This window comes from Macrotis lagotis, chromosome 7, assembly GCF_037893015.1.
Source record: "Macrotis lagotis isolate mMagLag1 chromosome 7, bilby.v1.9.chrom.fasta, whole genome shotgun sequence".
Classification (NCBI taxonomy): domain Eukaryota; kingdom Metazoa; phylum Chordata; class Mammalia; order Peramelemorphia; family Peramelidae; genus Macrotis; species Macrotis lagotis.
In genome coordinates this window covers 593,705-620,765 of record NC_133664.1, presented here as the reverse complement: position 1 = coordinate 620,765, position 27,061 = coordinate 593,705, and the positions used below count along the sequence as shown (strand labels likewise).

General features: G+C 47.0%; 1 protein-coding gene across 1 annotated transcript; it reads right to left on the bottom strand.

Annotated features, from left to right (window-relative positions):
- Nucleotides 1–2,651: 2,651 nt before the first annotated feature.
- On the bottom strand, nt 2,652–26,269 carry ASB4 (ankyrin repeat and SOCS box containing 4). Its single transcript, XM_074195356.1, has 5 exons — nt 25,582–26,269; nt 14,297–14,596; nt 8,086–8,576; nt 4,265–4,378; nt 2,652–3,499 (listed from the first exon to the last, which is right to left on the bottom strand). The coding sequence occupies exons 1-5, from the start codon at nt 25,760–25,762 to the stop codon at nt 3,311–3,313; spliced, it is 1,275 nt and encodes a 424-aa protein (XP_074051457.1). The 5' UTR covers nt 25,763–26,269; the 3' UTR covers nt 2,652–3,310.
- Nucleotides 26,270–27,061: the final 792 nt, after the last annotated feature.

Genomic DNA, 27,061 nt, shown 5'->3' with positions numbered 1-27,061 from the left:
AAACCTTGGGGTCGAGGAAGGTCATGGTCTCATCTGCCTCAACGTGCCCTGAAGCCCTGGCTCTCCTGACCCATGGTAAATGCATCCTAGAGCCCCTGCTTGCCCTGCCTCCCCACCCCCTCCCTCCAGGCTCAAGGTGGTTCCTGTGGTGGTGCTACAAGGTCAAGGGAGCAGGAGGCCACCACCTCCCTTTTCTGTCAAAGGACCCAGACTCCAAGAATCTCAGAGCTGACTGTATCCCCCCAGTGCCAATTTTCCCCCAAAAGGAATCACCCAACCTGTCCCATTGGGCTGGAGTATCCAGGGGTTGGTGCCAAGGAGCAAGGAGACCCAGGTAGCAGACTGCCCCCCCTGGTACTGGCAGAGAACCCCAGAAGTCCCCAAGCCCTTAGGAGCCTGAGTCTTCTTACCTGCAAAGTGGAGATGACAGCAGCCATCCCGACTTGCTCAGGGGGTCCTTAGGAGGGGTCACTGCCCAGCAGACAGACAGTCCCATTCCTGCCAGAAAAGGCAAGAGGGGAAGGGGTGCTAGTGGATGGGGTTTCCCACCATGGACAGATTGAGCGGCCCCTCCACTAGGGCAGCAGAGAAAGGCTCAGATGGCACCTAGTGCCCTGCAAAGATGTTGGAGCCCTTCTGGGCTTAGCTGGGCAGACCCTCAGACAGAGCAGGGGGCAAGGGGCATTGCAGAGCCCCTGGTGGCATGGGGGCATCCTTTGGCTCAGCATCTCCCTTTTCAATCCCACCCTCTGCTCCCTGCTTTTATCCCCAGGATGACGGGGGCTTGTCATTCCTGCAGGGGAGAGATTGCTGTCAATAGCAAAGAACTCCCCCCACCATGGTCCCTCCCAGGACAGAGTGCACACAAGAGTTGGGGAAAAGGATAAGTATGTGGCTGTCACCTTATGTTTGCAGGTGTGCACAGGAACACATCCACACAAGTGTTTCTAGCCATTCTATTGCCTCCTCTGGCCTGATAGCCAAGGTGCTTTGGGGTCATGGATGCCAGATGTGCAGCAGAGGGTTAAAGCTCAGAATTCATGTTCTGGCTTGTGCCAGTGAGCTTGGGCAAGCTGCCCCAGAGCATTTGTGTGAAGGTTTGGTTATCTAAGGTGTGAGAAGTCCCGAGCACACTGGAGCTCTGATTTCAGGTCCCTGGTCAGAGCAAGGAAAGCCCCTTCTTCCCAGGAACTCCAGCCTGTGGGAGGCAAGACCCCAGCATCCCAGCAAGAGACACCAGGGAGAACCCATCCACTGGTACATGGACACCAGGCACTAGACAACCAGCTCATGTGGATGGGATTCTGGCCAAGGCTCCAAGAAGGTGGAAATGTTGGCAGTGGGGATGAGAGGTCGGCACCGAGGAGCCCTCTGCCCAGAGCCTGCCCCTTTGCCTGGCCAGAGATGGCAGCACACCCACCACCATAGAGCCAGGAGCCTAGGGGCCAGATGGCCGACTTATGGGGCTACTGGAATGAGCCTCGTCATCTCGCGATGCTCCAGGGAAAAGACTCAGAGAGGTCACAGAAGCTTCCAGAAAGGGTCTGCCAGTCCAGAGCAAGCTTTGGACACTTTGCATGTAGCCAGAGAGGGGAGAATAATATAATAAATAAATGGGGCATCTTCTCCAGGGTAGGCAGGTGACCAGAAGACCTGTATCCAAACCCAGCCTCAGGCACTTGCCATTGTGTGACTCTGGGCAAGCTGCCTGTCTCAGTTTCCTCATCTCTAAATTGGGGCTCAGGAGAGCACCCACCTCTGGTGCTGCTGAGAGGTCAATCACTTTTTATAACAACAGCACCCTATCAATGCCGGAGGGCCAGGTGGCCACTTTTTGTGGCAGTGAAAGGGGGATGCCTTCTCCAGTTGGCCTCAGTTGTATGGCTTCCTAGGTCCTCCCAACTCTAAATTCTGGGCTTAGTGGGCCTGTCTGAACAACCCCAGGAAGCAGCAGGGGCAAGGAGGAGGCAGGGAGGCCCAGGTCCAGCTGTATATGGCCAGGGCCAAGGAGGAGAGTCCAATAAGCCAAAGAGCCATGAGAGGCAGTCAAGGGGACTCAAGGAGGAAAGGGTCTCCACTGGCAGCCAGACAAGACAGTAGGTTCAAAGCTCTTCCACCCTTGCCTTGATCTTTGCTTGCAGGCCCCCGATACCCAAAAGACCCCTCTAAGGTGTGGGCCAGTGCTCCTGTTCCTCACTCTACTCATTGGTCCCTTTGCTGTTTTAACCTCCCAAGGTAGTCTGTGCCCAAGGTAGGGTAGGCTTTGGAGTGGGATGGGTTTTTCCTCTTTACAAACTGAACCCAAGGAGTGTGGGATACCAGAGTGCAGTGGGACACTGATTTCAACAGCAATAACTCATTGGGAGCCACCTGGACCAGTCTCCCTAAAACATTCCTGCCTATCAGTGCCCCAGCCTTTGGTGAAGGCTTCCCCCTAACTCTAAGCTTCACCCCCCCCCCCAATTTGGGAGAGCTCCTAATTGTAGTTTGCTTCTTATATCCCATCCTAACCTGCTCCTTTGCACCCCACCACCACCACCACACATCAGTCCCGCTTCTGCCCCCAAAGACAGCACATCCATCTCCTCCTCTCCTATCCTGAGTCCTCTCCTCCCTAGCCCCACCCCTTCTTATCTCCCAGGCCTTTAGGTCTCCCCTCATCCTGGTGGCCTTCCCTCATCTGAGGTTCTCCTCATCACTGAGGGGCTCCCCATGGGACCTGGGCTTTCTCCCCCATGGCTATCTTGCCTCTTAACTCTTCTTGGCTGTTCCCTTCTGGCCCTGCTGACTCAGCTGTAGTGTTGGGTCAACCACAACGTAATCTCATTGTGGATCAGGGCAAAGAATGAACCGTTTGGCAAGGCCCCCAAGCTGGCCTTAAAGAGACCTCCGCAGAGGATTTTGGTCTCTGCCTGCCACTGAGAACTCTGTGTCCTGGCTTCTTTATCTTGCCAAGGTCCTGGACGGGCCATCAACACCCTCCTGTCCTGTATGAACTGCTTGGAAATCCTTGAAGTATGGTATTCTTTCACTCAGAAAGCCTACCCAAACATTTATTCAAACCCTGGCTGCCCAGACACAGAATCCCAGAGCCTGGCATGGGCCTCAGCAGCTCCCAGGCCAATCCCTGCAGGAAAGGAGTTCCAAGCAGCTACTGGCTCTTCAGCCCTTTCCCTCCCAAGGTGGCCCGTTCCCCTCGGGGATCCTTGAGGCTGAGGAGAAGCCCAGAAACCCTTCTTCCAGAGGATAGTCTCTCAGTGGGTGTCTGGGTCTCCTGGCACACCCTAGGCTCAGGAGCTGGCAGGGAGGCTCAGTAGATGATGCCCTCAGGCTCAAGAAGCAAGTAGCTCTTCAAAGGAAAAGGCAAGGGGAGGAGTGGGATGACCTTGTGGCATCTGCTAAGCAGGATCTTCCTTACGGCACATCTGGACAGATGCATGAGGGACCTCGGAGTGTTGCTACAGATGGTGAAAAGAGAGTGGTAGAAGTCCCAGTGCCTCTGTGAGAAAACATAAAAGAGGTCAGTCCCACCCCAGTGGCCAAGGCCCACCACCCTTCTTTTTCTCTTCATGGAACCCATGAGGGTGAGGTGCGACAACATGACTTAGACAGTCCTTGAATGAAGGATGACCACAAGCCTCCCTGCACCCAACCCCATGAAACATGAGGTCAGTTGAAGGAGTGGCTGTCCAGATTGGGCAGCTGGACACTGGCCTGAGCTGAGAGTCTGACCTGGGCTGAGTCTGGCCTGACTGAGTCTGTCCTGGCTGAGTCTGGCTCTGCTCCCAAGTCCTGGATGACCTACAGCAGAGTTCTAAATGTTCAGAATCCTTGGATACCTAGAGCAGATTCTGAACACTCCATCGGGCTGGAAAGGTGTTCATAATGGCCTAGACAACTGTGGGCCAGCTGGTGATGCCTAGCCAAGCCAGCAGCAGCGGCTCCTAGCCAGAGGCCTGGGCCCAGGTGTGGAGGGGGCACTCCTGAGGTCATAGGAAGTCCCAGGTAAGGACAGAGACTTTGGAGGACAGTGCTCACCAGGCTCCTCCCTCAGATACTCTCCCTCCCATCTCAGGAGAGATGGCCAATAAACATGGTGGCATTGTGCATGCTGGGTGCATCCCCCTGGCCCCAGAAGGTCTCTCTCCCAAGGTTTTGGATCAGCCCTACCCCTGCCTGAGCCTCTCTTTTTCCTACAGGCTGTCCAGGGGTTCTAGCCCATGATCCAGGTGACCCAAGCCTCAGGGGGATCCTCGATGCTCACCTCCAAGCTGTCCTCCGGAATCGCCTCCTTCCACTTGGGTGTCCACACAATATGCTCATAGGCATTGACGACCACCTCAATCGCTAGAGGACAGGCGTGGCAAGACTCTAACACCTAGGCAACAGGGCCAGGAGATGAAAGCTCCCCCATCAAAGGTCAGTCAGGAGCACACACTTAATAAACACTTGCTAACACCGCAGCCACTGGGTCAGAATAGGGACCAAGAATGAGGCAATTAATTCCTTCTCCCTCCATCTGGGGAGGCAAGCACAACCCAGCCCCATAGTCACTGTCCAAGGAAGCCATTCCTCTGGGAAGGTGCTGACCATTCCCACCCAACCATCAGTCACCAGGCAGGCAAGGCACCGTGGAAGCCGTTCCTTCATTTACACCCTCACTCACTCACTCCCCCTCCACCAGGATCCCCTTCCTCCCCCATGGGGGACAAGGCCCAGGCCCCCATGGGGAGCCCCTCAGTGATGAGGAGAACCTCAGATGAGGGAGGGCCACCAGGATGAGGGGAGACCTAAAGGCCTGGGAGATGAGAAGGGGTGGGACTAGGGAGGAGAGGACTCAGGATGGGAGGGGGAGGATGGATGTGCTTTCTTTGGAGGCAGAACCAGGACCGATGTGTGGCGGGGGGGGGGGGGAGTTGCAAAAGAATGTACACGTATGGTACATAGATAGCACCTTTCATTTACTTGCTCATTCACTCATTCATTCATTCATTTACTCACTCACTGAATCCTTCACTCATTCATTCCCTTATTCACTAATACATTCATTCACTCACTCACTTATTGATTTATTCATCCACTTATTCATCAATCATTCATTCACTAACTTATTCATTTAGTCATCCACTCAGTCATTCACTAATTCAAGCGCATTCAGAGAGATGTCATGTCATGTTACTAAATGGCAGTTGTGTTCTGAGACATCCACAACAGGGAGTGGACATGATCCAGTGGATAGAATGAACTGGTGATCTCTGACATCAAAGACAAATAAAGCTGTTCCATTCTGATGTCACCCTTGTTCCCCCTCCCCAGCCTAGGACAGCAATCTGGATCAATCTTGGGGGCTCTAGGCTCTGAGTCCTAGATTCATATCCTGACTCTGACTTTCAGTTCCTCTGGGGCTGGGTCTTAATCTTCTCTGTAAAATGATGGGGTGGAATCAACGATCTACGAGGTTCCTGCTGGCTCTCACTCTAGGATCCCCTGATCTTTGAATTGGGAAAGGCAGACCAAAAATGGCCAGTAGGGAGTGAAACCCAAAATAAGTCAGAGTGCCCTTGATGTGTTGAAATCACCTTTCTGGGGTTCTGAAATTACTGGAGAGTATAATGGCTGAGCCTCTCCCAGGGATACTGGAATGATCATGGAGAAAAGGAAAACCAATGGATGCCCAGTTTCCCAGAAAGGTAAAACTGCCGATGAGAAGCTGGTGAGATTGACTTTGATTCCTAGCAAATTTTAGAATGTGTCATCCAATGAATTGTCTGGAACAGGAGATCGGGTGGCAGAACCCCAAGCAGGTCATGCCAAGCTGAAGGGGAAAGATCGGTGGGGGGGTAAACTCAAGCACTCAGTCTATAGTGAGGGTCTATAGTTCCTGTACCACTCAGTCTATACCCAGGTGACTCAGGGGTCATATCACCATTCTACTCCACTGTTGGAGTCTTGAGAGTCCTAGCAAGAAGAGATTTGCTCCCCACAGACCTTGGCCTGTGCTGACTTATCTCAGTTAAGGTACAGAGGGTACAACCTAGTATGGTCTATGGGACATATGGGATATACAGGTCCTATATGGAGGGAACTTGCCTGAACTCTGACCTAAAATTGAGGATGTAGAAGTTGATTCAATAGAGGGCAAGTGGAGGCCTCAGGCCTTGGATGGAAGGTAACTGTGCCAGAGAAGTTCTCCAGAAGCTGAGAGGGGACTGGGTTGGGTAGACCTTGGGATAGTGCTTCCCTGCAGGAGGAAAGCCATGGTCAACCAAAGGGCCTCCAGGACCCTCCAGCCCATGGCAGCCAAAGCAAGGCTGCCTGAAAACAACAGCAACATGACATGGAATTCTTAAGAAAAGTTTTCCAAATCCCCGGAGATTAAGTGCTGAATGATTGAGTAAGCAGGGGCCTTCAAGATGCTGAAGAGCAAGAACTGGAAGGGACCGGAGCTCTAAGCTAGCAGAGACCTTGAAGGCCTTCACTTTACAAATAAAGAATCTGAGTTTAAGTGGCATGATGACACCTTGGGTCACCCAAGTTGAAGGACAAAATTAAGCATTAAGCACCTATTATGTGTCAGCGATTATTCTAAGAACTTCATAAACATTACGTCATTTAATCTCACAACAACCCTAAGAGGAACTTTCTGTTAGCATCCCCATTAATCAAGGAAATCAAGACATACAAAAATGAAGTTGCTTGTCCAGGGTCACACAACAAGTGTCTAAGGCTGGATTAGAACTCAGATCTTCCCAGCTCAAGTGTTGAACCCTATCTATCTCACTCCAATGATTCAATGTTATAGAAGAAACTGAGACCTACAGAGAAAGTGACTAGTCCAAGGTCACACGGCAGTGGTACGAGGAAGTGGCACAAGTGGCACTTCCACAAGGAAGTGGCAGTCAGGTTCAAAGTCTAAATCTTCCAACTAACTCTGTGACAGGTTCTTTCCCCCATGCCCCTGGGCAGCCAGATGTAAAGAGGAAGAAATATTCCCTGATGTGGACAATCTTGGGGGAGCTGAGATAAGCCCTTAAGCATATACCCAGGGTTGACTGAACAGAACTGTCTGTGTCTCTTTGAGGACAAGGAGTTGAGCCCATTCTCCACCTTGGATTTCTTCTGAAGAGTATTCACCTACCCATTCATCCATCCATATAATCATCTACCCATCCATCCACCCATCTATCCACCCACCCATTCGACCATCTACCCATACACACATCCATTCATCCATCCATCCATCATCCATCCATCCATCCATCTATCCATCCATCCAAATATCTATCCACCCACCCATTCACTCTATTCATCCCCTCATCTAACCATCCATCCAAGCATCCATCTATCCATCCATCCATCCATTCCTCCAAGTATCCATCTGTCCACTTTGTACTCCATCCACCCCCTCATCCAAGCATCCAACCATCCAGCCATCCAGCCATCCAGCCATTCATCCAACCATTCCCTTACTCTGTCTCTTTGGTGCTCCAACTCTCCAGCACTTGAGTCACAGGGACTCACCCTTGGACTCCTTCCAGTTTTCTTGAACTCAGTAGAATTGGTTTTCGATGTCCTGCCTTCTAAAAGGTAGAGTCTAAATCTCATCATCTCACTAACAATTTCCTGATGCGTCATATTAGTATTGGACCCAATTTGACTGTAGTTTGGAGTGAGAGAGGGATAGTCCCTTCACCTGCCTATGGAGTTAGAGGCTATGTTTGAAGACAACAGGGCTTCTCTCTAGAGAGGAAACCCCAGAGAACTTCCTATGCAAACTGCTATAGTGCATCTGGCCTAGTTGTAAGAGCAAGTGTCCTGGGTCCTGAGTGCCAGGAAAACTGAACCTCACCAAAGGACCAAGTTTGGGATTTGGGATCTGGTCACCAGTCACAGTCCTGAACCCAATGTGTGTGCACATGGGAAGCAGAACAGAGTTGTATGATTGTGAGCTTGTCAGAGGACCTTGGCCTGGCTCCCTGCTCATCTCAGATTGTTTGACCCACTTTCCCCTGGCTCCTGGGGCAGGGAAAGTAGTTGGATTTTTATAGGTGAGTTCATAAGTGCCATCAGCCTGAGGGAACTCACCTTGTGGAACTGAGGCGGATAGATGCGGGCAGCCCCATGGTTGAGAAGCAACTGGTAGCAGCGGTCAGGTCGGGCCGTCGGGCGCACCGGTGTCACCTTGAGAACATACTGGATGGCAGCACAGCCATTGACATCCAGCAAGTTGGCCTCAGCACCGGCCTCCAGCAGCAGCTGCATGGCCTCCTGGTCACAGTTCCAAGCTGCTTTGTGCAGTGGGGCCTTGAAGTCCTCGTCACGAGCATTGACCTGGGCCTTAGACGCCAGTAGCAGGCGGCAGACATGGTGATGTGGAGTGCTGTAGGCCTGCTCCTTGAACCGCAGGGCCCAGTAGGCTGCCAGGGCCAGCGGAGTCTCGAGGTGGGCATTGACACTGTCCACCAGGGCGCCGTGCTCCATGTAGAAGGCGGCCAGCTCAGGCAGCCCCCCACGCACAGCCACGTGCAGGGGCGTCTCCTCATCACCGTTGTTGGTCTTCATGTTTACATTGGCACCTGAGAATAGGATGGGACAAGATGGAAAGTGAGGAGAAGAGACAGACTGAAGGGAGGGAATGGCCAGGGTGGCAGAGCCCATCCAGACAGCTTGGTGGGAGAACCAGACTGGCAATCACAAAGACTCATCTTCCCAAGCCTCATAAGCTTATTAGGTGGGTCACCCTGTTTGCCTCGGTTTCATTGGCTGTAAAAGGAGTGAGAGAAGGAAACCACTCCTGGATCTTTGCCTAGCAAACCCCAAAAGGGAGTCACAAAAAGCAGGCAACAACAACAAAGCCCCTCCGACACACACCATGAACACTGAATGTGGACCCCCGCAATCCAGTCTGTTCCTCCTCCCAGACCGTCCTCCACACAGATGCCAGACTGGTCTGAAGCGGAGTCTGGCCATGTCCACTCTCCATCTCCACCTCTGAAGTGACTTGTTATCTCCATGAGCAACTTTAAAAGCTGTCCTATCAGATGATGGGCATTCCGAGAGGTTCCCATCCCCACCCTATCTGCTAGGGTCCAAGGACACAGGCCTCCACTCCAAGACGTTTCCAGCCGTGGCCAGGGAAGCCAGTCTTCCTCCGAGACTCAGCTACAGGTTTCCCCTGCCAGGAGGCTTTGCTAGTCCCATGTTCTCCCAGCAACTTCTCTCTGAATCATCTCCAATTTATCCTGTCCATAGTTGTTCTGGACCTGATAGCTGGCAAGAGGTCGGGCCGCTCCTTGAGGGCAGGGCCTTTCTTTGTATCTGCAGCACGCCGGGTACACAGTAGGTGCATAATAAATGCTTGCCATGGACTTGTTGACCAGGACCCTGAGGGTGCCAGTCTGGACACTCTTCTGAAATCATTTCATTTAGGAAAGAGTGCCACCTCCTGGTCAATTCAGAGAATGCACCATTGAGGTGGCCCCCTTGGAGGGGGTGCATAGGGAAGTGGTTTGGGTTTTTTCAGAACAGAACCCAAAGCAGTTAAGGGTTCACTCTGATAACCGGCCCTGTTCTCTGGGTGAAGATTCCAGCACCTCCCCACGCTTCCATGGGGTTCAGGGACAGGGAGCCCAAGTTATCAAGGGACGACCTCTTGGGCTGATTCGTCCTTGGGCTGACTGCAAAGCGACAGGGGAGCCCCATAAAACCAAGAAAGTCTAGACGTGTGTCCTTGGCATTGTGGCCCCATCTCTCCTCCCTGATCACCCTCCCTAGAACCAGTGAGCACCAGGGCTCCCACCCATGATGCATTGGGCTCTTCCCTCGCTTGAATGGGGATCCCTGTGGGGAACCCCTCTGGCACCTGGCAACACAGTCCCTTCCTTTAGAGAAGCAGAAACTGGACTCAGACCACCCCACTCTGCCACTTCCTGCTTACCCTGTTTCAACTCCCTGGAACAGAATGGCTCCACACTGGATGCTCCTGGCGATGCTCCCCTCCCCTCCCCCCCCGTTTCCTGCCTCCTTTTGTGTTTCATGTCCCCCCTCCCCACCTTAGACTGTAAGCTCCTTGAGGGAAGAGACTGTCTTTTGATTTTGTATCCCCAGCACTTGCTTAGCAGAGTATCTGCCAGAGCATAAGCTTTTCATAAAGGGTCAGTGGACTGGTTCCAGCTTCAGTCCCATGTTCTTATCCTTCTCACGGCTGGGTTTACATCTGTCCAACCTGTCTGGTTCTGGATGGCACCAGAGGTTTGATGTCAGGGAGGTTTCCCTGATGAATATAACACCTACACAGGACAAGGAATCTCTTGGATGGAGAGAGAGGTTGAAGGGCATTCGCAGGGAAGGCTGTGGTGAGGTGGAAGGCCCTCAGGGTCTCTGGTGAACTTGGAGCTTCAGTCTAGCCATTTGTTCCTCTTTTGCCTTGGGGACCCTCAAAAGATTCCTAGATTGTCTCCTGAGCAGCCTCACCATCCACTTTTGGATTCCCTAATGGGGTGATCTCCAAGGGGCAGCACTCCTTGAATTTATACTCTTGTCAAGTTTATTCACTCCCTTGCCTTTAGTCTCTGCAAAGGACTCCCAAACAGCAGAGGACTGCTGTGCCTCATTGGGGCTCAGTGCTCCCAAATCTGGGTCTCAAATTGGGCCCCCTCTGGACTGCAAACTCACATGTCCTGAGCAGTCAGCCTACTGGAAACCTTCTGGTTCTCTCTGACTCTTCCCTCTGACCCTGCTCATATCCCAGTAGGCGGTTACAGAGCCTTATCGTTTCTCCAGCATCTCTTCCGTCCATCCTGTCCATCTTCTCCATTCCAACAGCTACAAGCCAAGGACAGGCCTCTCTTGTTCTAGGACTGGGCTGTTCCAATTATCTTCTTGGCGGTCTCCCTGCCTCTTCTTTTTCTCCTCCCTCCAATCTGTCCTTCCCCCTGCCACAAGAACATGTTTTTCTTAGGGAAAAAAAATCTAATCAAGTAACTTCTCTGCATAAAAATCTTCAGTGGTTCCATTCTGCCTTCAAAATCAAGTTTCAACCCCTTTATCCAGATTTAAGACATCCATAGCCTCACCAAGACTCCCTCCTGGAAGGGATCCTTTAAAGCAGCCTATATGCCTGGCATCGTACACATCTTCCTACTTCTTCAATTCCTGCTTCTCCAATTCAGCACACACAGGTTACAGACTATGGGGGGAATCACCCACTCTAGGGAGTAGACCCCCCCCCCAGCTCAGAGACAATCTGCAGCTTTAGACTTTGAACTAAAGCTCATAAGCCCCATGGGTGACTTATCTACAAAGTCATCCAGTAGACAAATTTAGTTCAGGTCAAAGGCATCTCGGACAAACCAAGATGGCAAAATGTAAAGGAGCTTAAAAACTTCTCCCAGTTTCAAACCTGGCTCACATTCTTCTATAAAAGCCCACTTCACCAGTGAGAAGAATAGGCACGAAGAGGGGTACAAATGGTAGAAGAGCATATTCCTAGGGAGCACTTGGGGCCAATGCAACTCACGCTTATGGTCCTGCAAGGCCCTAACAGGGTCTCTGCTAGGCAGGCTCCTCAACTTGGCTCCCTGGGTCTATCTGGCACTGTGATTCACTGTTTAACTGCCAGGGCTAATTCTCTCTTGAATTTTAGTCAGCCCTCTTCTCTTCTATCAGGACTCATGCTTCACTTCCCTACCAGGACTGCTATCTCCTACTGGGGAAGCAGCTCTGATGCAAGAACCCAATAAGCAATGAGAAAAGATGAATGAGAGAAACCCCCTCCTCACCATTCCTTTTGCCCTCTGGTAGAGATGCAAGGAAAATGGCAAAGAATGATCTCCCAAGAGCTAGATACTTCCTCTATAGCTCACTTCCCTCAAGATTCTGAAGGGCACAGTCTTTGAGTTTTTCTGCCTCAACTGTTTCTCAGGACAGATAAACTTTCTCTTTAAGGCCAACAAGGATGCACAGTGAGCAAGCTGCCCCGCAACCTTCTCAATGCTCTGGAAAGGAATTATCAGGAGAGACATTCTCTAACACATCAACTTTCTCTCTTTCTCTTTCTCTTTCTCTTTCTCTTGCGCTCTCTCTCTCTCTCTCTCTCTCTCTCTCTCTGTTTTCTCTCACTGTCCTCTCTCTGTTCTTTCTGTCTCTTTTTCTGTCTCAGTCTCTCCTCTCCTCTTCTTTCTTTCTTCTACGTTTCTGTCTTTGTCTTTCTCTTTCCCTGCTTCCCCTTCTCTCCTTCCTCCTTTCTATCCTTTCCTCTTCTCATCTTTCCCCTCTCCTCCTCCTCCTCTTCCTCCTCCTCCTCCTCCTTATCTCTGTCTCTGTCTCTCTGTCTCTGTTTCTCTGTCTCTCTGTTTCTCCTCTCTCTCTCTCTCTCTCTCTCTCTCTCTCTCTCTCTCTCACTGTCTCTCTCTCTCTCATTCTCTCTGTCTGTCTGTCTCTCTCCACTGTGACTCCTGAACATGCTTGGAATTGTCCTTCCTCTGTTCCTTCAGTTTCTTCCATAGACCTGGAATGTCCTTCCCTATCATCAGCTTTTAAATTACTTGCCTTTGTTCCAAAGTTAGCTCATGTCCCCACCTTCAGGAAAACTTCCCTAATGCTACCCATCACTCCCAATTCCCCATTAGTAATCACCCTCCCTTTGGGTGTTCACACAGCCCTTCTCTCACTGCACCTCTCTAGGAGATTTGGCGAATTTTTGCTATCTGACTTGCTTTACCCTTATCCCCTTGAAGGTTCTAAAAGATGGTGAATTTCTTAAAGATTTCTTACCCCCAGCCCTAGGACAATGTAATGCATTATATTGTATCTGATTATGGAGTTGAATTATTTTCATCAGTGATTTTCCTCAAGTGGATGACCATTTGGGGAGGGCTGGAAGTGAACCCCAAGAAATGCAGCAATGAGGAGCAAAAGTTCCTGGGCCTGGCAGATCCTTTTCAGTGTTGCTCCTGAAATGATTTGTTGGCTCTAGAGAACACTGGGAGGTGCCATAGCTCAGGCCACTACCTTGATGTGTTTGCTCAAAGGAATCTATGGAATGGTTTCAAGGGGCCCCAGATGGGTGAGAGATGGTTTTTTGATTCAACAGGAATTTTAGATGCAGAAAAGAGTTTGGGTTGAAGTATCTGAGAAGATACTGTTTAAAGGAAAGGGAAATAACCAACCATTCAGTATCTCTGCCAAGAAAACCCCAAATGGTCATGATGAGGCAGACTCAAAGGGGACAGAATTGATAAGCAAAACAAAGGTAGACTACAAGAAGTTGGTGATCTGCTCTGAGTAGCAGGAAGGAAGGAAGGAAGGAAGGAAGGAAGGAAGGAAGGAAGGAGGAGAGAGCAGAAAGCAAGATAAAGAAAGAGAGATAAGAGAATTAGAGAGAGAAGAGGGAGATACAGAGGAAAGGTAGAAAGAGAGAAGAGAGACAAAGACAAAGATAGAGACAGACAGACAGAAAGAAACACAGAGAGAAAGAGAGAGACAGCTCCATGGAGGAAGAGAGTCCCATGCCTCAGGCATCCTCAGGTATCTGAAGCCTGGCAGAGGGCAGTTGCAGCAGAAATGGTATCTGATGGAGTGGGGCGGCATGGGAGAGGGCAGGAGCAGATCCCTCCCAACATGCCCAGAAGACAGGTTACTCTGCAGGATCAGCAGCCATCTGGCCCTGGCTACATCGATTCTCCAATCACATCTGTCCCCTGAACGGGCCCCTTTGCCATGGATGAGCAGAGTCTATATCTGCATCCAAGAGGAAATCTCTCTGGTCTCTTATCTGGTTTTATTATTTAAATTTCTCTTGTTTTGAATTAGGGAAAGCAGTGTGGAGAGGACCTGACTTTAAGTCTGACCTGACATCTCTAGCCTTTCAGGAATACCTGTGAGCAGGTCCCTTTGAGGCACCCTCTCTCTGAGGCCTCTTTGCCAGGTAGGCAGTGACAGGAGACTCAAATCCCCAAACCAGTCTAGCTCTGCCCAGAGGGACACTGAGGGTGATGCCTTAGGTCATAATTATTATGAAAGGCCAAGTGTCTATGCTGTGCTGGGGAACAGAGTAATTTTGGGGGGACCAGCATCTCCAAGCAGGTCTCTGGGCCAACCCTTTCCTGGAGTTTGGGAATCCAGAGGCCACTGATTCTTTTACCATGATGAGCAATGGAATTGAATTAATCACATGGATTCCTGCCCTCTTGATCCCACTTCAAGTACAGAAACCCAAGGATATGAACCCAGAATGGCATCCAGGGACCAGGGTGCTGGTGGCAGCTCAGGGAAAGGCCCAGAGGAGGTGACTCACCTCTCCACACCAGCTGCTTAGCGCAGACTATGGAGCTTTCCTTGGAACACAGGTGTAGGGCCGTGTGGCCACTCAAGGAGTAGGCGTTGAGCTTTGCCCCATGATCACAGAGGATCTTGACACACTCAACATTGGCCACTTCACAAGCCACATGGAGGGGGGTCTTCCCATTGGGTCGACAGTTGATGGTAGCATGATGGTCTAGCAACACCAAAAGGCTCTCGATGTGACCAAACAGGACAGACAAATGCAGGCCCGTGGCCCAAGATGACTTCAGCTTGTAGTTGGGTAGCCAGTATCCTATAAAACAGAGCCAAAGTCATGACCTCCTCCTGATTGGTGTACCTGTGGGTAGGTAAGCTAGGTGGTCCTCAGAAAGGACAGAACATGAACCAGATGGGCCCTGCCCCAAAAGATAAATGGAGATGTCCAGCTAGACCTGCATGGTAGCAGCGCTGGTCCCTGATGATTCATGTCCTGGAGACTCAATCCTCTCGTGTGTGTGTGTGTGTGTGTGTGTGTGTGTGTGTGTGTGCGCGTGTGTGCTATGTAGCTGTGTTTCTTGGTCTGGGTAAGTAGGGGTGAGGGGGATACATACATATATATATATATATATATATATATATATATATATATATATATGTATATATATATATATATATATAAATTCACAGAGGTCAAGGGATTCCCAAGAAAAGCTGCTGAGGATGGTGAGGAGGAAGGCCTCTTCCCTCCCCTACCTTCCTTTCCTCTCTTTATCCTTTGGGAATTCCATCTGTTCTCTTGGGTTTCCCAGCCCTGTCTGTGCAGTTGACCCTTAGAGCTACCCATTCAGTCCCAAAGTTTCTGATAAGCCTCCTACTGACATCTCTAACTGAGTCTTCTATGGGTAGCTCAAATCTGCAAAGTTCAAACCAGAGGACATCCTATCTCCCTCTTTTTTTCTGCTGAAGGCCCCACCAAAAATTTCCTTGACTCCTCCTTCTGCTCCCTCCTTCTCCAAACCCAATCACTTATAATGAATTTTACTCCAACTTCATCACATGCAGGTATCTAGATGGACTTTGAGTACTAGCCTTGGAATCAGGTAGACTCATTTTCCAAATCTGGTCTCAGAAACTAAGCAGTTGTATGACCCTGGGAAAGTCATTTAACCCTGTTTGCCTCAATTTCTATAAAATATAAATCTATAAAATAATCTGGAGAAGAAAATGGCAATCAATTCAGGATCTTTGCTAAAAAAATCCTAAATGGGATCATAGAGAGTTAGACTTGACTGAAATGACTGAACAACCACAAGATCATTTGTATCTATTTGCCCTCTTCTCCATATTTATGTGCCACCAACTTTAGTCCCTCATTACTTTTCTTTTTTTTAAGTTTTATTATTATTTTTAAAGATCTTATTTATTTTGAATTTTACAACTTCCCTCCAATCTTGCTTCCCTCTCCCACCCCACCCCCCACACAGAAGGCATTCTGTTATTCTTTACATTGTTTCCATGCTACACATTGATCTAAGTTGAGTGTGATGAGAGAGAAATCCTATCCTTAAGGAAGAAACATAAAGTATAAGAGATACAAAAATTATAGAATAAGATAATGGTTTTTCCAAAACTAAAGGTAATAGTCCTTGGAGTTGTTCAAACTCCACAGTTCTTTCTCTGGGTACAGATGACATTCTTCATCACAGATGCCCCAAATTGTCCCTGGCTGTTGCCCTGATGGAATGAGCAAGTCCATCAGTGTTGATCCTCACCCTCATGTGGCTGTTAGGGTGTACGGTGTTCTTCTGGTTCTGCTCATCTCACTCAGCATCAGTTCATGCAAATCCCTGCAGGCTTCCCTGGTTTCTAATAGAACAATAGTGTTCCATGACATACATATACCACAGTTTGCTAAGCCATTCCCCAATTGAAGGACATTTACTTGATTTCCAATTCTTTACCACCACAAACAGGGCTGCTATGAATATTTTTGTACAAATGATGTTTTTACCCTTTTTCATCATTTCTTCAAGGTATAGACCCAGAAGTGGTATTGCTGGATCAAAGGGATTGCACATTTTTGTTGCCCTTCCCTCATTACTTTTCACCAGGACTACAGCTATAGCTTCCTATTTGATTTCCCTATTCCAGTACTCTTCTCTGAAATTCATCAGTCACATATCTGCCAGACTATTGTTTCTGATAATATTGATGGTGATTGATAATGATTCTTGTCCTTTGTTATTAAAGAAGACCAAAGTCACATCACTATAATAGAGACAAGCCACTGTGTGTCCTACTGTGATTGATCAAACCTATATGAGCTTGGAATGCTCTATCACAGGTTGGGCAAAAATAGTCCATGTGAACACCTGGGGTGGGTACACTAAACTGATGGATGTCACGTTTCCTCTGTTGTCCTCATAGAGGCAGCCCCCTCTCTGATGAGGTCACATCATGCTGGGCAATCCTGTGCCAGTGTCTCCCATGCTGCACAATGAATTCCAAAGTTCTTAGAGAGACCTTTAGAGTGTCTCAGTATTGCTTCTTCTAACCCCCTTGTGAGCACTGGCCCTGTGTGAGTTCTCCAGAAAATAATCCTTTTGGTAAGTGTATGCTTTGTTTTCAATCAACACAGCTAGCCCAATGGTTTCGTTCTCTGGAGTAATGTGTGAATGTTTGGAAATTTAGTTTAAGGAATGACTTCAGTGCCTGGCATCTTCTCCTACCAGGTGATCTTCAGAATCTTCCTGAGATAATTTAAATGAAAGGATTCAGTTTCCTGACATGGCTGGTAGACTGTCCAGGGTTCACAGGCATACAGCCCAACAGCTCTGTAGACCTTCAGTCTGGTGGTTGGTCTAAGACCTCTTCTCTCCCACACTTTCTTTCAGAGCCTCTAAATCCTGAGCCAGCTCTGGCAATGTCAACCTCATTGTCCATGTGGACCTCCCTGGAAAGGACACTGCCAAGGGAAGTGAACTTGTTCACAGGACTCACAACTTCTTCATTTGCAATAACCAATGATTCCACATAGGGATGGTGCGCTGCTCGATGGAGCCCCTGGGTTTTCAGGATGTTCATTGTTAGACCAAAATGAGTGGGGCGGCTAGGTGGCGCAGTGGCTAGAGCACCAGCCCTGGAGTCAGGAGCACCTGAGTTCAAATTTGACCTCAGACACTTCATAATTACCTAGCTGTATGACCTTGGGCAAGTCACTTAACCCCATTGCCGGGTAAATACATACATATATATATATATATATATATATATATATATATATATATATATATATATATACCCAAAATGAGTACAAGCAATAGGGGATCTACCCCTCCTTTGTTGCATCTCAGCTTCAGAGGTTGCCTTGAGGGCACCATCTTCTGCAAACAAACCAATTCACCGACCCTCCATTCACTTTGGTTTTGACTATGCTGTTCCCCTAAGTCCCCGAGTCTAGAGCAGTTACCTTTTGCCTTTGTGAAAAAATACAAGCTCTTCCATCTGGAATTTTGAGCCCTTCAAGGTCTGGTTCCAGTTGCCATTTCCAAACTTCTTGAAAATACCTTCCCATCACGATATCTGTTCCTTTAATATGCTGCTGCTTCTCCTCATTGGTCCTTGTCCTTGAGGGCAAAGCAAAAAAAAAAAGGTCTTTTTCCTCTTCCATCTGGCAGATCTTCATAGATTCGAACAAAGTCCTCCACTCCCCAATTTATTGATGTCATCTTTAATAATGGGACAGCTAGGACCCATGACAACATCCCGTCTGGGGGTAGACCAGGGCAGAACACGCCAGGGCTATCAGCTGCCTATTCCCAGACACTTTGCCTCTTTAGAGGTGGCTGCCATATTGTCTTGCTGACAAACACTTTCAGCAATTGATTTGAAATCGTCCCTTCATTAAGATGTCTTGAAATTCAAGCCCTACATCAATTGAAAATGATCTTCCCTCCATTCTGGATGTCTTCTGGAGTTCTTGTCCAGGTCTCTTCATGTCTCCTCACCTCCTTCATCATCTTAAATATCATTGCTCCTTCCCCTCGTAAAGAATCAAGCTCGTGAGGTCTAGATATGGTGGCTCCACTGTTTTTACCAACAGAAACAGATAATTATAGAATAACACATCTGATGGTTGTTCTCCTTCCGGTTCCCCCTACAAATAAATATCTTAGGAATGATCTGGTTTAGTTTAATTTCAAGCCAAGTTCTTTCTACTTGGCTCTCTTCAGCTCCTTTGTTCTGTTATTGCAAGTCTTCTGGGATCCCTCTGTGTAATGTTTCATCAAAGAGCGTGTTCCCTTACTTGATGCTGTCCTTGGTGTCCATGACTCTCCTCTCAATGAGGAGATCAGGTCTTTGTTGACTGAGGCAATTGGATGCTGTTTCATCTATTTAAAGGTGAATAGGATCCAGGAAAAGAGTTGAATAGTTAATAAGTACCTTAATAAAGTTATTAATGAAGTTAAGTATTGAATTTTGGGGGTACAAATGAAGGCTAGCCCCTGTCCTGGAGGAGCCTACAAGCTAACAAAGGAAGTCGGAACACAAAAGGAAGCTGAAAGGGGGGAGGAGGTGCCAGAGGGTTTTCAGTGCTGAAGTCTGATGTTCACATGTCAAATCGAGCACAAAGATCCCAGATGGGACTTTTGATCCCCAAAGAGACCAAGAAGATACTGATACCTGGTACTAGTAATCACTGACTTTGTCATCAGTTCCAACAAAGTGACTCAAACCCACTTTCAGATCATTACAGAAAGGCTCCTTGCCTCCCTGCATCTGCTCATTCAATATCTGGATCAACTGTTCAATCCCAGCTGGTCTCTAAATTTGGCATTGTTCATTTTCAGCCATGTCTGACTCTTCTTCTTAGTAAAAATGCTGCAGTAGTGTGCCATTTCTTTCTCCAGATCATTTTCTAGATGAGAAAACTGAGGCAAACAGTGTGAAGTGATTTGAACTCAGGAAAATTAGTCTTCCTGACTCTAGGCCTAGCACTCCATGCACTGTGGTACTACCGGGTCACCCTTTGAACTGACGCTTCATGAATAACAAATCCTCACCTGCCCTCATGACATATCCATTGACATAGCCTAGATTTACTTCACCCTCAATAGATTCCAAACCAAATTCATCACCTAACCATAAACATTGAGGCACTTCCCCAATTTACTGGCAGAATACAATTCTATACCAGTAAAACTGAAAGGTCAAAAAAAAGAGGATTATCTAAAAAATATGAAATACCCAATCAGTAAGACAGCAAATGTGATCATAAATAATTCAATTTCAAAAACAAACTTAAGACAGTTATAAATGAGCTACCGCTTGTTTGTCTGGATTTATTGGAAAATTCTATAAAAAAAAATTTGAAGAATTGGGGGCAGTTGGGTGGTACAGTAGATAGAACACTGGCCCTGGAGTCAGGAGGACCTGAGTTCAAATCCAGCCTCAGACACTTAATAATTACCTAGCCTTGGGCAAGCCACTTAACCCATTGCCTTGCAAAAAAACTAAAAAAAAATTGAAGAACTATTAATATATATACTTCAGAAATTATTCTCAAAAAATGGGAGAATAATTTTATAAGACAACATAAGTCATAACACTAATGCCCCAAACAGGGAAGGGTAAAACAAGGAAAAAGGGAGGGGGAGACACCTATGTATCAATATCATGATTGAATAAGGATATCAATGTTGTAAAAAAAAAATCCTGTTCAAAAAGAAATGACTTAATCTTCCAAAATCATTCACTATGATAAAGTCAAATTTATACCAAGGATTCAAGAGAGGTTCAACATTATTATAAAAATATACAACTTAGTCATATTGAATCATAGGAATATGTCAATAGATACAGAAAAGTCTTTTGACAAAATAAGACACTTTTTTATTCTAAAAGCAAACAAAAAAGAAATATCAAGCATAGGCATAGAAGGATGTTTTTCTTTTTTTCCTTTTTGCTTTTTGCAAGGCAATGGAGTTAAATGACTTGACCAAGGCCACACAACTAGGTGATTAGTAAGTGCCTGAGACTGTATCTGAACTCAGATCCTCCTGACTTCTGGGCCAGTGCTCTATCCACTGTGCCACCTAGTTACTCCTAGGGTATTTTTCATTACAATACAAATAGGGGCAGCTAGGTGGTGAGTGGATAGAGCACAGGCCCTGGAGTCAGGAGGACCTGAGTTCAAATTTGTCCTCAGACACTTAATAATCGCCTAGCTGTGTGATCTTGGGCAAGTTACTCTTAACCCCATTGCCTTAAATCCATAAAATTAAAAAAAGAAAAAATACAATAAAAATGATCTATCTAAAACTAAGAATTGGCATTGTATGCTTGAAATCCTAGAAGTTTTCCTAGGAAGTAAAAGAGAAAAGCAAGGATGCCCTCTTTCCTTGGTGTTATTTGACATCATTCTTAAAAAATATTAAATTTTATTCATAAGAAATCAATGTCATTAGTATAAAATGGGGGCAGTAGATTAGACAATTGTTCTAATAAATCTAAAGTGGGCTTCAAACGTTTGTATGGGCTTTATTAAGAGGGGCATGGTTTATGGGAACAGGGCAGGGATGGTCCCACTTGTTTTGTCCCTACAGATGCCCTTCAATGGAGTATTGTGTTCAGTTTAGAGCAGCAGTGGGTATCTGCAGAGGCCAAGGGGAGGGCAGCCATGGTGGTGAAGAACTTGGAGCTTATGTCATATGAGGTCCTAGTAATGGTACTTGGCCTGCTTGGCCTAGAGAGGAGAAGACTTAGGGGTGGGATTGGGGGAGACCTGATATCAAAGACCTATGGAGAAGGAAGGACTGGACTTGCTCTGTCTGCCTGGAAGAAAACAGAACTGGAAATAATGATAATAACAAATACAAGGACAGGAATAACCACAGCAACAATAAGCACCGTACAAAGTCCGTCTCATCTTTGTCCTCACCACAACTTGGAGACGGGATAAAATGATCCCAGAAGGGGGGCGGCTTGTCTGAGGTCAAACAACTGGTAAATGCTTAAGGTAGAATCCGAACTCAGACACTCCTGCCCCCAAGTCTTGAGTCACTATACCAAAAGGAAAGGCTTCTTAGCAACTTGATCTGTCCCAGAGTGGAACCAACTGCCTTAGGAAGTGGTGGGTGTCCCCTCACTGGAGGTCTTCAGGTAGAGGTCGGACATCCACTCCTGGTTGGTTTTGCTCTGGTGCTCCAGTTTTCTTCTGTGCATGGTTTGGACTAGATGGCTTCTGATGTTCCTTCCAACTCTCAAGTTTTGTGAAACTGTGATGGAAGAGCTTGCCATGGCAATAAGACAAGAAGAATAAATTAAAGGTATAAATATAGACAGAGCAGCCTGTGGCTTGCTTGCATCTTTATGATTTAAATAGAAAATCATAGGAATCAACAACTGAAATAATGAATACCTTCGGAAAAGTAGTGAGCCACAAAATAGCTCTTCCCTCCCCCTCAAATCACCAGAATGTCTATACCGGCAATAACATATTCCTGAAGAGACTAATAAAAAGGGAAGTTCTCTTCACAAAAACCACAAAATACACAAGGACTTGTGCTCAATCCAACAACACCCATTTAGCACCTGAACAGATACAATTACAAAATTCTTTCTCCTAAAATAAATAAAGACTAACTCAAATGGAAAGGAAGCTATTTAGTGCACATGACTGGGTTATGTTAATGTAACAAAATGATAGTTCTACCCAAATTAATTTATTTCCTTAGTGCTATACCAATCAAACAACAAAGGGGATATTTTATGAGGACTAGAGAAAAAAAAACAGAATATATTTGAAACAACATAAAAACCAGAATATCATGGGAAAATGAAAAAAAAATCAGAAATGAAGGAGAAAGAGTCCTTCTAGATCTCAAGTTACATTATTAAGGAATTTTGTTGAGAGGTTCTCAGTCATCTAACTCTTTATGACTCCATTTGTAGTCTTCTTGGCAGAGATACTGGAATGGTTTGCTATTTACTTCTCCAACTCATTTTACAAATGAGGAAATGGAAGCAAACAGGGTGAAAGCGACTTCTCCAGAAATATGCAACTAGTAAGTGTCTGAGGTTGGATTTGAACTCAGGTTGTCCTGGCTCTAGGTCCAGTGCTCTATCTACATGCTCTTTAGTTATCATAATTAATTGGTAATGCTGATGAAGAATCTTGTTACCCATAACAGTAATCATCTTATGCTGCAGAAGGAGACATGGATGCGACCAATGCAGGACTTTGTCACAAAGGTTTCCTTTGCCTTTCTTTTTCACTTTTGGTATGGGGAAGTAGGAGAGAGATAAAAAGAAGATGTAAGTTTTAAAAATTTGGTGTTGGATAAAAAAGTAGAGATCAGTTACATAGAATAGACAAAAAGAGGCAGAAAAAGTTGAACTCCACAGCCTAGGGTACAATAAGCCTTCACACATAAATTCCTTAATAAATTTTCTGTTGGCAAAGATTTACTGGGGAAACTGGGGGGAAAGTCTAGCATAAATGACATTTAGATGAATATTATCTACCTCATTCCACAATACTCCAAAAAGATAGTGAATACGAAAGGGGATGTCATTTAGAAAGCAGTAAACCTTTAATAGTTCCCCAAAGAATTGCAAACTTCTAACAACCACATGAACATATTCCAAATCACTACCATTAAGTAAAATACAAATGAAAACAAATCAAACTTTCACTTCACAGCCCCAATGGTAAAAGATGGAAATAGTCCACTTTAAAGGGAAGTGGAAGATGGGCTGCACCCTTGACAGAGTTGTGAATTGGTTCTGGAAAACAGTGATAAATGAAGCAAAGTAAAGAAAGAAAACCAACAAAATAATCTCAAGTAAAGACAAGAAAATTCATCTCCCCCTTTCTTTTCAGAATATGGTAGGGATGGAACACTGTAGATAATTCCAGACTTTTTGGATAGTTGGGTTGTTTAATTTTGATGAATGGAGAAAGAAAGGGAAATATTGAGAAATATCAGTGATGTAAACATTTTGAAAATAAATAGAATTTTTAAAATGAATTTCAGATGCAGGGATGGGTCTGGCACCATTAGGTCACTATTTTTGGCATTTTTTTTGAGAGTGAAGGTTCAGATGAAGGAAGGTTCAGGACTGTTCTTCTTTGAAATTCCCAGGAAGGCATTTTCCTTTCCAGTTCTGAGGTCCTGGGATTCTATGACTCTCTCCTTGTGGGCTTCTCAAGTTTGCATCTTTGTGATCTAAAGAAATGAGCAGCATCCTTTGCTCTGCCCCTTCCCTTCATGGATAGAGACTGTGATGACTGAGAAAGACACGGAGATCCCCCCTCCCCTCACCCCATCCTGGAAAAGAACCATTACAGATATTATCTCTCTGGAGCCTCACCACAAGTTTCTATTTTGCAAATGAGGAAAGTGAGGCAGACAGAGGTGAAGAGACTTATCCAGTGTTAACCCACTTAGAAAGTGCCTGTGGTAGGATTTGAACTCAGATCTTCCTGCCTCGAGGTCATCAGTCTACCACTGAGCTTTGTTAGTACCTCAGACGCTTTTTCAGGGAACTTAGATCAACGTTCCTTGGGCAGGTGATATGGGAGAATGACACTTTCTGTTTCTCAATAAATCAAAACACCAACTCATAGAGTGAGACTTCAGCCCTAGGAAGGGATCCACACTGAATCAAAGCATTAAAGAGGGTACCCTGGAGTCAAGGGCCCCTCCACTGACCACAGGTGCTTCCTGAACCCAGGAGGTCTGACTGGGGCCAGGCAATGAATGCCTGGGTATCTCAGAGCAGGGATGCTGTAACCAATGAAGACATTTCACATCATGAAAGTTAGTCTACGAAATCTGAACAGAAAAATAAAAAACAAAATGGAATCAACGTCAACCACTTGCTAGTCTAAGTAGAAGCAAATGAACCACTTTGGTCTTAGATGCTTTGAGAGGCTACTCGAGGTAGTAAGTTGAAGACCAGTCTTGGAATCTAAGAACCTTACTATCTAACCACTGGACAAACACATTCCCTCTCCGAGTCTGTTTCTTCATATGTAAAATGAGAATAATAATACATATTGTATCATTGTGGGAGGTCACCCACAGTCTGCCAGAGAGAAGACTGGCCTCAGGATCATGAAGACCTGTGTTCAAATGCTCCCTCTGATACACATGGGCTATCTGGAGAAGTCTCTCAACCTCTCAATTATAGGTGAGTTGTTGTATCAGGGGATGAAATTTCCACAGTATGAGTGCTCCCCAATAATGAGAACACAATGTTAGGCCGGCAAGCACCCCTATAAAAGAAAAAGAACTAAAAGGAGATGGGGGTGGAATGATCATCAAGTCCACTCTCCCATTTTTATCATTCACTTAAATCTATGAAATTCACTTTTTCCTTCTAAACCAAAAAATGAGCAGGATCTTTCCTTCCAAACCTCCCCAATGAGCAGGATCTCTTCTTTTCAGGAAAAGCTAAAGAGTAGGTGACTTTGCCACAGTCTATCAGTCCAGCCTCCCTGAGGACACAGTCACCTTCATACCCCAAAACCAGATAGTGGCAGACATCCATCAATTTCTACTCTTGAGAGGTAAATGCTGATAGTGTTGGCAGAGTTGGAGTTGGAGCCTGAGACAGGCCTCCAAGCTGCCTCATCTCCCTTCAGATAGTCTAGGAGCAGAACTCCAGGTATAGACAGAAAGACAGACAGCTATAAAGTCTTTTGGAGGAGGGGGGGAAGACCCTGGTTGTTTCTGGGGTAATAAATCCAGCCAAGAAAATTTGTTCAAGCATCTGGGTCAAAGTTAGCCCACTCCCCACTAGGATGACATTGAACAGCAGCATTGCCCCCCCCCATGTCCAGGACAGCACCAGGACAAAAGCTGTGCCTACAAAGATAATAAATGGTGTGTTTCAGAAGGGCTTGAGGGAAGCCTTTTGTGAAACCTGAGGACCTGGGATGAAATTCCTATATGGTCAGTATGCCTGCCCATTAGTTCCTGAATCTATCTGCTAGATAGATTCCTTGATCCTAAAGGAAGTGAGGAAAATACAGAGATGGCTGTGTGTACAGAAGGATGGATGGATGGATGGATGGATGGATGGATGGATGGATGGATGGATGGATAGACACTGCTGGCTGAGCTGAACTGTCAGTTCCTGGGGATAGAGAGAAGATGGTTGGGCCGGGGGAGGTCAAATGTTTCTTTTAGAAATAGCTAGTGTAGAATTGGCCACAGGTAATCTCAAGCTCACTGGTTAGGCATTTCAGGGTGTAGGCATGCCAATACACACCGAGTACTTTTGTTTTACCTTGTTTATAAGATGCCAAGACCATGTTTTCATCCTCCACTTCAAACACTGTATCCACATCAATTTTCCTTTGGATTAAAAGAGCCTTCAACTTTCCAAAGTCATTGGCCTTCAGAGCCTCAAGGAAGGTTTTCTTGGTGATTTTGGTGGATTCTCTGGTTGTGGAAACCGTGTCTTCCATGCTGCTTTTGCCGTGGTGCTGGGTGGGTTGAGACAGCAGCTAATTTTATCTCTGAGCTATGCTGACCTGTGCTATTTATACTGGGGCCAGCCGAAGCTTCCAAACACCCTTATCAGCTGGTCTGGTGCTTTCAAGTCCTACAGCCTGGCCTGGCCTCGGTGCATCTAGAATGCCCAGCCCCGACTAGGGGTGGCTCCCCATCAGGATTTCCAGGGGGATCCATGAGACAGTCAGGGAAGAGAAACCTGGAGGGGCCATGTGTGTTCCCAGAAAATGTATCAGGGCACCTGAAACCCCAGGCCTTACCCTGACTGGAGGTTTGCGAGATGTCACATGACAGTTTCTGGGCAGGTTCCTCTGAGTCCTTCCTTCCCTGTCTCAGATTCTAGGATCTTGTGACCTGAAGCTTGTCAGAAGCCTCGGGGCCAGGGACCAAATGCTGTCCCTGGATTCTCAGCAAATGGGAGCCAATCCGAGATCAAAGGTCTCAGGCCAGGGAAGGCCCAGCCCCTTGAGGCCTGGCCAGTCTGCAGACCAGCCCAGATCTCTCCAGTCAGATATATTGCTCCTTGAGGCCTCAGCCTCCCCCCAAATGTCCACCAGGAAAAAGAGCACCAAATGTGGGCATGGTCCCCTCTCCTACACCCCCCTCCCCTCACAGACACACTTTATTGAGAAAGTCAATGATGAATACCTGCCATGGGCCCTGGAAATCAAGTTCAGGACTGGGAAGTCTCAGAGAACAAGACCTAGCCTGAACTATGAGGTTCCCATTCTCTGAGCCCCTCACTGTCTCCTGACCACCCCCCACCGCCCCACCCCCGTCCCTCCTGATCCACCTTCCCCCTGAGGGGGAGGAAAATACTCTACTTCCTTTATGCCAAGGGGCCAGCAGCTCCCAGCCTCAGAGCATGGCCCCGACCCCTCTATTGTTGGACAGCTCCCTCACTGCTCCTTTTGCCCTTTGGGGTAACCCAAAGCAAGTCCAAGCTCTCTTCCTTAAAGAGGATGGTCAGCAACTCCCCATCATCTGCTCTTCTCCGGGTCACAGGACATAACCCATGGAGTATTTGCTCCTTCTAGGCTGCCTCCAAATCAGGTTGGACTCAATAACCACTAAGGTTTCTTCCAGTTTTTCAAATCCTCTCATCCTCCATACCACCAGCAGGCAACAAGTTGGGGTCTCCAATGGGCCCGGCACTAATCATGGGCACTGACACCGTCACTGCCTGTCAGCAGTATGGGGTCTGGCCTTTTATAGCAATGAAGGTTGGTGAAGGGCTACACCGGGGGCATGAG

Coding starts and splice junctions, on each gene's coding strand:
- ASB4 (XM_074195356.1), bottom strand. CDS start 25,762: ATGGAAGACACGGTTTCCACAACCAGAGAATCCACCAAAATCACCAAG. Junction 14,597..25,581: donor CTTGGCATCTTATAAACAAG/GTAAAACAAAAG, acceptor TCTGTTTTATAG/GATACTGGCTACCCAACTAC. Junction 4,379..8,085: donor ATCCGCCTCAGTTCCACAAG/GTGAGTTCCCTC, acceptor CCTGTTGCCTAG/GTGTTAGAGTCTTGCCACGC.